At 41.2% G+C, this 9527-nt stretch overlaps 1 protein-coding gene across 1 annotated transcript; it reads right to left on the bottom strand.

Moving 5' to 3' along the window:
* Positions 1-175: 175 nt before the first annotated feature.
* LOC117496550 lies at positions 176-9261 on the bottom strand (the record flags this gene model as incomplete). The annotated part of the gene is given in 7 exon segments (XM_034148254.1): positions 176-231; positions 898-966; positions 1231-1290; positions 2244-2607; positions 3958-4073; positions 4380-4488; positions 9024-9261. Coding segments are annotated over 4 exon segments (507 nt in total), but the record flags the coding sequence as incomplete, so codon positions are not given.
* Positions 9262-9527: the final 266 nt, after the last annotated feature.

The following is a 9527-nucleotide window of genomic DNA, read 5'->3' as shown; positions in this document are numbered from 1 at the left end:
ACACACACACACACCACACACACACACACACACACACACACGCGCACACACACACACACACACACACACCCATCCGCCCTACCACCACGTGAGCAGACTGTATGGAGTTGGGTTGATGAAGAGGAGGAGAGGAGGTGAAGAGCACAGGGGAACTCTTTGGTTTACTTTGAGACTTAGTGACGGCCATACGGGAGACGAGGGGGGTCAACAGAGGGAGGAGGAGCCAAACACCTGGAGGGAACACGAGGAATTACACACACGCTGGAGAAAAGGCAAAATATAGTCAGTTATTTTAGTGTTTTTTTTGTACTTTTTGTGATATTTCTCAAAACAGATCGTACTTCTTGAAAAGACAGGAGCAGAAGAAGTGCAAAAGAAAGATTCCTTCTTACAACTTATAATAGGAGTAACACTAATTAACCAAATGACAAAGCACTGGTTCAAATGGTCACATAACGGGCTGTAAATGGAACGATCTTGTGCATTAAATATATAGAATGGGAAAAATAACCGTGAGGAATTCAGCTTCATATCTTTGACGATAGGTGAGAAGAGTTGTTGAGATACACAACTATAAAACAATACCAGTGACCCTCTGATAATACATGTAGTTATTCAGGGAGTACGGAAGAGGATTAGGGACATTTTAAATCAGGATTCTGACTTTAAAGACAAAAAACTTAAGAGATCTTTGGTTTTCTTTCAGCAACTTTGAGCGTTAAGTCGAACAAAGTCTGGTGATCGTAAAAACCTAAGTAATATTTCCTTTAAATCGTCTCTTTTTGACAGGGAACACTTTAAGCATCATAACTGACCACTAGGTGGCAATGGAGAGTCTCCTAGTTGTGATTGTAAAATGTGCAAAAAGACATTGAATTAAATGTGTTTGTGACTTACACAGAAGTGCGATGAGGAAGAGGAGGAGCAGAGCGAAGGCCTTCTTCATGCGGCCGCTAACTGAAGCTGCTGCGGGAAAACAGAGGAGAGGAAATAATGTGCAGGATTTTAATCAGCTGGAGCCGAGTCACATGCACAGAGCGAACACATCAACCTGCTGGCATGTGAGAGCAGAGTGTGTGTGTACTGTACAATGCAGGGAAACACAGGCTCACACACACCACTCACAGGTTCGGAATAACTCTCTCTCACACACACACACACACACACACACACACACACACTAACACACACACACACACACACTAACACACACACAGAGTTAAATCATACCTTGAGATGGGAGATGCTTTATTTTAGACTTTAAGGCAGCGAGCATCAATGAGACTGAGTCTGCACAAACAGAGGAGACGATGAATGATTATAAAGGTGTGCACACACACATGCACCACACACATGCACACACACACACACACACACACACACACACACATGTAACACACACATGCACCACACACATGCACCACACACATACACACACCACACCCACACACACACATGTAACACACACATGCACCACACACATGTCACACACACACACACACACACATAATATTGTTACGGAATAATTCATTTTTTTTTAATATCATGGTCTATTTTTTACTTCTCTACTGTGACAGCTGGGTAGACAGTCACTCACCTGAGGGTATTCACCTGTTTTTAACATATATAGATATTTAAATGATTGTATTTGATTTGTTTTTAATCTCTACCCTGTATAGCCATTTATTGCGTTCATGACGTAGCGCTTCATGCTACGCATTTTACCCTAACCCGGACAGCGCAAAATGCGTATATGAAGTGTCATGAACGCAAGAAATCATACCCTCGTGGGGGCGCGCTCATGTGATTGGCTTAGAATGGAGGAGACATCTGATTGGCTATAGATAGAAAAAATTACAAAAAGTACGAATCGGGTGACCGTCAGGGGAGTCTCAAAAAACCCACACACGAATGCACAGCGATCCATGCACAGAGAGCGGGTTGTGTTTGCAGGCGCAGGTCAAAAATACATATGTAAAACTTTTTTCTGTATTTGGATTTTATTTACATGAATATGAAACGTAACACATTTGTGTGAGCATTGAAAAACACAAGTGTGGATCATGAAATACGTGTGAATCCTTCTGTGTGCATGTGTGAATTATGAGACTGTTCTGAGCCCATAGTCCTGTTTCCAATTGCTTCAGAAGTTTCCCCCACAATAACAATTGTTAATATTTAGTTTGTATAGTGTTCCCTACACGCACATGCCATTCACATCATTGAAGAAAAAAAGTTCTCACCCATCAGACTGTAGAAGGCGCCTCTGATCTTTCCCCAGTATCCAGCACTGGGACCCTTACTGGTGTTCCTGGTGTTACTGGGGGTCTTCCAGAGGAGCGGCCCCTCGGAGGACGAGTACCCGGAGCTCTCCACCCCGCTTTGAGTCCTCTCTTTCAGCTCCGCTCCGGATGTTAACCCCGGCCTGATGGAGCAGCCCAGCCCAGAGTAGAGGCTCCTCTCTGGGGGAAGGGAGGGGTAGTGAAGGGGGGTCCTTGAGGGGGAGGGAGTGAGGGGGGGGCGGGGGGTCACTGTGGAGGAGGGGAGGAAAGGCAACGTCCTCATTGGGGGGGTCCGACTCGCTGATCAGGGGGGAGGGGGGAGGGGCTGGAGGGGAGACAAACACAGCTTTTTGTGAATAAACTTGACAATTTTGTCAAAATAAAAGCCCCTTAAAGCTACTGTTTCCTCACAGGAAGCTCAGAACGATACGTGTTTTTCAAAATAAAAGCCCCAGAAAGTAACTATAATTTCAGTAATCTCAGATTTAGATGTTTTTTTCAAAATAAAAGCCTCGAAAGTAACTGTATAATTCCAGGATGCTCAGATTTAGACTTGTTTTTCAAAATAAAAGCCACAAAAAGTATCGTTCCAGGAAGCTCGGATGTAGATTTGGTTTTCAAAATAAAAGCCTAGGAAAGTAACTATCATATCAGTAAACTCAGTTTTGGATTTATTTAAAAAATAAAAGCCCCAGAAAGTAACTGTATAGTTCAAGGAAGCTCACATTTAGACTTGTTTTTCAAAATAAAAGCCCAAAAAATAAACTGCACGTTCCAGGAAGCTCAGAATTGTACTTGTTTTTCAAAATAAAAGCCCCACAAAGCAACTTCATCATTGTAGGAAGTTCAGATTTAGACTTGTTTTTCAAAATAAAAGCCTCGGAAAGTAACTACAATTTCAGTTAACTCAGATTTGGATTTTCTTTTCAAAATAAAAGACCCAGAAAGCGACAATACAGCTGCTGCTATCAATGCATCCTTAGCACTGGCAATATAGGCATTGTGATGCAACATTTTTGAACTAATTTTTGGAAAATATCTGGAAATAAGGTCTGTGGTTGAGACACATTGAAGAGACGGATCACGTTTTGTTCTATGACATTAAATCCATCAGCAGTGACCCCACTGGTGATTTCTGAAGAGTGTACGTGTCTGAAAAACGATGGTTGTTACCAAGTGGCTGAACAGGACTACAGAAGTTGTGGAGGCCGTTGTACGTCATTACGCCGAACACGTAAACACTCCTCTGAGTTTGTTTGCCCTGTTCTGCTTGAAAGCAAGTACCTGCCTCCTGCAAACTGTTCAAACAAACGCTTCAACTCGTACCATTTAGAATCTGTATGTTTGAATATGGATCTGAAGTTGGCGTGACGTTGAAGTCGTGCTGCTGTACTCGGCTGTAGTTCCTTTATAGCATAACGTTAGCATTTTGCTTCTGGCCATTAGATTTATGATTCCAACATTATAAAAGTAGGGTCGACATGTGGAGATTATCCGGCTGAACAAAACGTGCATTTATCAAACAGGTTCGCTTTCCACAGACCTTATTTTTTACAATATTCCAAAATCCTATGGAGAAATCCCGCTGCTTTTTGTCGAGGGAACCAGCCGCTGACTTCAGGGTCGAACTACAGAAACACGTCCTCACTGTACCGCTCTATGGAGATGTTCTTACCTTCGTACTGGCCAGCAGTGATGGGCGTTTCCGTGCCAACAGAACTGGCATTGCTATTGGCTCGGCTCGGCGTCCGAGAGACAGACTTACGGGTCCCCGCCTTCTTCTTGAAAACCCTGACGATAAATAAAACAAAGACAGAGAATTGTTGTCATTACTTTAAAACTTGGGTTTTCTATTTTCTTGTTTTTACATCATGTATGAGAGTTTTTCAGTCTGTGGCTAGAAGTATGGTTTTATTGTCTCGTGTTTTTCACATTTGTTTTTTGTCCTATTTGTTTTGTCTAAGTGTATTTATGCTGCTTTATTTATTGATGATGGTCAACACTGCTGTTTTTAAATGTGCTGTATAAATAAAGTTGTATTGGATAGGATTACACACTGAGTGCTACTGACACATAATTACAAAAAATGCTACGTACTTGACGGGGGTTTCTCGGTAGGAAATGTTCGTAACGCTGCTGGAATCAGACTCTTCGTCCGAGTTGTAGTAACCACCGGAAACCAGACGGGAACTCCTACGAGCCATTGCTGAAGAACAGAAAATAATAAAGAGAACTCTTTAAAGTAGAGACACTACATACTAATATACACCTGAACATCAGCAGGAGAGAACTCTTTAAAGTAGAGACACTACATACTGATATACACCTGAACATCAGCAGGAGAGGACTCTTTAAAGTAGAGACACTACATACTGATATACACCTGAACATCAGCAGGAGAGGACTCTTTAAAGTAGAGACACTACATACTGATATACAGCTGAACATCAGCAGGAGAGGACTCTTTAAAGTAGAGACACTACATACTGATATACATCTGAACATCAGCAGGAGAGGACTCTTTAAAGTAGAGACACTACATACTGATATACACCTGAACATCAGCAGGAGAGGACTCTTTAAAGTAGAGACACTACATACTGATATACATCTGAACATCAGCAGGAGGAGGACTCTTTAAAGTAGAGACACTACATACTGATATACACCTGAACATCAGCAGGAGAGGACTCTTTAAAGTAGAGACACTACATACTGATATACACCTGAACATCAGCAGGAGAGGACTCTTTAAAGTAGAGACACTACATACTGATATACACCTGAACATCAGCAGGAGAGGACTCTTTAAAGTAGAGACACTACATACTGATATACACCTGAACATCAGCAGGAGAGGACTCTTTAAAGTAGAGACACTACATACTGATATACACCTGAACATCAGCAGGAGAGGACTCTTTAAAGTAGAGACACTACATACTGATATACACCTGAACATCAGCAGGAGAGGACTCTTTAAAGTAGAGACACTACATACTGATATACACCTGAACATCAGCAGGAGAGGACTCTTTAAAGTAGAGACACTACATACTGATATACACCTGAACATCAGCAGGAGAGGACTCTTTAAAGTAGAGACACTACATACTGATATACACCTGAACATCAGCAGGAGAGGACTCTTTAAAGTAGAGACACTACATACTGATATACACCTGAACATCAGCAGGAGAGGACTCTTTAAAGTAGAGACACTACATACTGATATACACCTGAACATCAGCAGGAGAGGACTCTTTAAAGTAGAGACACTACATACTGATATACACCTGAACATCAGCAGGAGAGGACTCTTTAAAGTAGAGACACTACATACTGATATACACCTGAACATCAGCAGGAGAGGACTCTTTAAAGTAGAGACACTACATACTGATATACACCTGAACATCAGCAGGAGAGGACTCTTTAAAGTAGAGACACTACATACTGATATACACCTGAACATCAGCAGGAGAGTACTCTTTAAAGTAGAGACACTACATACTGATATACACCTGAACATCAGCAGGAGAGGACTCTTTAAAGTAGAGACACTACATACTGATATACACCTGAACATCAGCAGGAGAGGACTCTTTAAAGTAGTGACACTACATACTGATATACACCTGAACATCAGCAGGAGAGGACTCTTTAAAGTAGAGACACTACATACTGATATACACCTGAACATCAGCAGGAGAGGACTCTTTAAAGTAGAGACACTACATACTGATATACACCTGAACATCAGCAGGAGAGGACTCTTTAAAGTAGAGACACTACATACTGATATACACCTGAACATCAGCAGGAGAGGACTCTTTAAAGTAGAGACACTACATACTGATATACACCTGAACATCAGCAGGAGAGGACTCTTTAAAGTAGAGACACTACATACTGATATACACCTGAACATCAGCAGGAGAGGACTCTTTAAAGTAGAGACACTACATACTGATATACACCTGAACATCAGCAGGAGAGGACTCTTTAAAGTAGAGACACTACATACTGATATACACCTGAACATCAGCAGGAGAGGACTCTTTAAAGTAGAGACACTACATACTGATATACACCTGAACATCAGCAGGAGAGGACTCTTTAAAGTAGAGACTCTACATACTGATATACACCTGAACATCAGCAGGAGAGGACTCTTTAAAGTAGAGACACTACATACTGATATACACCTGAACATCAGCAGGAGAGGACTCTTTAAAGTAGAGACACTACATACTGATATACACCTGAACATCAGCAGGAGAGGACTCTTTAAAGTAGAGACACTACATACTGATATACACCTGAACATCAGCAGGAGAGGACTCTTTAAAGTAGAGACACTACATACTGATATACACCTGAACATCAGCAGGAGAGGACTCTTTAAAGTAGAGACACTACATACTGATATACACCTGAACATCAGCAGGAGAGGACTCTTTAAGAAAGATAAAATAGTTTGGTAAAGGTCATGTAAAAGATATAATGCCCTTTGATATGGCAATTAGATACATTTAAAAAGTCATACAACTCAGATGTATGTATTTCAAGTGTGAGCACGTTAAATACACGTTTTGAAGTAATGGCAGCTGCAGAAAAGCATCTGGAAGTAAAGCTAACAGTCATCATATCATATTTAAAGTAGCAGCAGTATTAGTAGATATTGAGTGCTACTGTTAAAGTTGTAATAGTAGTAGTAATACTGGCAGAAAGACAGATGCTCGGTTGGTTAATCTCTACAGTTTGTAATCCTACTAATCTACAGCAGTCACCCTCCTGCTGCTCACACACTACCACACACTAACAGAGGACATATAAAACACACACAGAGAGAACAAATACTACAGAAAGATAATACACAAATGCATCGTACCTCAACGGACCCACCATACTTAAAGCCAGGGGGAAATCTTTACACAGATTTGGCGATGCAGATGAGGAGTTGTGTTCATGTTGTTAACTTTCAGAAATGCAGTTATTGTGCAACAGGCATCTTAAGAGGAGCGATGTGATTGGCCGCTGTGTGCAGATAATTAGCATAAACCAGCTTTCCTGCAGAATCATGTGAAACAGACTTTCATGCTACGACTCAAACCTGACGATTATTACATCAGAATGTTCCACAAAACCTTTACGGTAGATGTTCGTGGTGGAAAGTAACTAAGTACATTTACTCAAGTACTGAACTTAAGTACAACTTTGAGGTACTTGTACTTGACTTGAGTATTTCCATGTTATGCTACTGTGTACTTCTACTGCACTACAGTTCAGAGGTAAATGGTGTACTTTTACTCCACTACAGTTCAGAGGTTCTTGGTGTACTTTTCCTCCACTACATGTATTGAATACCTTTAGTTACTTTACAGATGTGGATGAATGATGTGAAATATAATCAAGTGTTAAATCAGACTTTAGTTCCACCTGGAGTAAATCCACAAGCTACCCTGCAGTATACAAAGCCATTCAAACTAGCTGCACCTTTACCAGCTTTGAGAACACTTTCATGATCAATCATTATAAAACATATCATATATATTATTCTGAAATGGACCAATCTGCACAATGACTACTTGAGGAGACTTTAAATGAACGTGCATGTTTCCGCTGAACTTGTTCACGTGAGTTTCTCCAGAGATGCTTTTAGTTTGCATCAATGTCTGAGCCTCAGGTGGTACACACATGTATATTTCCCGCAGTCCTGTCACAATAATAACGTACTAACTTGTGGTACGTTTCATGACATCAATAACTTGTTCACATGCATGTTTGTAGACAACGATCAAACCAACATGTCGATGAATCAGGGGGTCTTTCTCCCCCCTGTCACTCCTGCAGACACTGATCAGGTGTGCAGTGGATTCAGGTGAGGGAAAGGAGAGGGAATGGTTCGTTGGAGAAAAAGAAAGGCTTTGGTCTCTTTTGCTAGAGACAGCTGTTTACATGTGGGTACAGTTGTGATACTTCAGGGCTGCTTGAGGAGCTTTGAGACCCCATTTAGGACCAGCAAGGACTCACAGCACAAACCAAGCGTAAATATAAATATTAATTCCCTTCTTTTCGTATAATGCTGCTTCTACTTTTTGCTGTGTTTCGCTTGACTTGGATTACGTTTTTTGTGGAGTGACTGGACTTCATTGGGATTATTCAGGCGTCTCGAAAAGACTGCATTTTAAGGTGGACATTGCCTGATAATTACTATTTAATTATATTATTATATTTTGTGTTTGCACTTTTGGTGGAGGTGTTAATAAACCTGTTTTTGAGATGCCAGAGCAACTCTAGGTTTTAGTTTGGGAGGATATTATTTAGAGGACTAATCAGCCCCTCTCTTTGCCAGGTTGGAGAACCACAGTAGCTCCTGCAACTAGGTTTAAAATATAAAAATTAATTAAATATAATAAATGTGTTCATCTTTGAAAGTGTGCACTGGCATAAAAAGGTGTTAAAATAATAATAATAATAAAGTGTCTCCTTCCGGACGTATGAGCTACCGGCAGGGTTCGTTTCATGCACTAGTTTGCACCACATCCTCGTTTATTAGTGTGCACATCATAGCATATAAAGAAGAATGAAATATGTTTTACATCTTGGATTTTCTAGCTCACTTCTGATGCATTTGTGCAACAAAAATAAATGTGATATGTGAGAAAGTAATCTGATTTGAATAGTTATAAACAGCTCCGGTTTATTTAACTCCATATTGTCAGAAAGTCCACCAACCTTTTAGCATCTGCCTCTGATTCCTGCCTTCACGGCGTATCCTGAATCACACCGTGCCTCCTGTATTAAAACACACACACACGTGTCGTCTCAGAACATTTACCCGCTTACTGTTTGAGTTTCTGCAGCGTTTAGCGTTCATTTGACAAGGAAGCAGAACAGCAGACACTTCCTGTCTGAAGCGACTGAAGAGTGAGAGAGGAGAGACAGAAAGGGAAGCTGTGGTCCAACAGATAGAGACAGGAAGTGCCACACACACACACACACACACACACACACACACACACACACACACACACACACACACACACACACACACACACACACACACACACACACACACACACACACACACACACACACACACACACACACACACACACACACACACACACACACACACCACACACACACACACACACACACACACACACACACACACACACACACACACACACACACACACACACACACACACACACACACACAGGGCGTATTTCAGCT

Source organism: Trematomus bernacchii, unplaced genomic scaffold (assembly GCF_902827165.1).
Source record: "Trematomus bernacchii unplaced genomic scaffold, fTreBer1.1, whole genome shotgun sequence".
Taxonomy (NCBI): Eukaryota; Metazoa; Chordata; class Actinopteri; order Perciformes; family Nototheniidae; genus Trematomus; species Trematomus bernacchii.
Note: the sequence above shows the minus strand (reverse complement) of the source record. Positions and strands in the feature narration are given on the sequence as shown.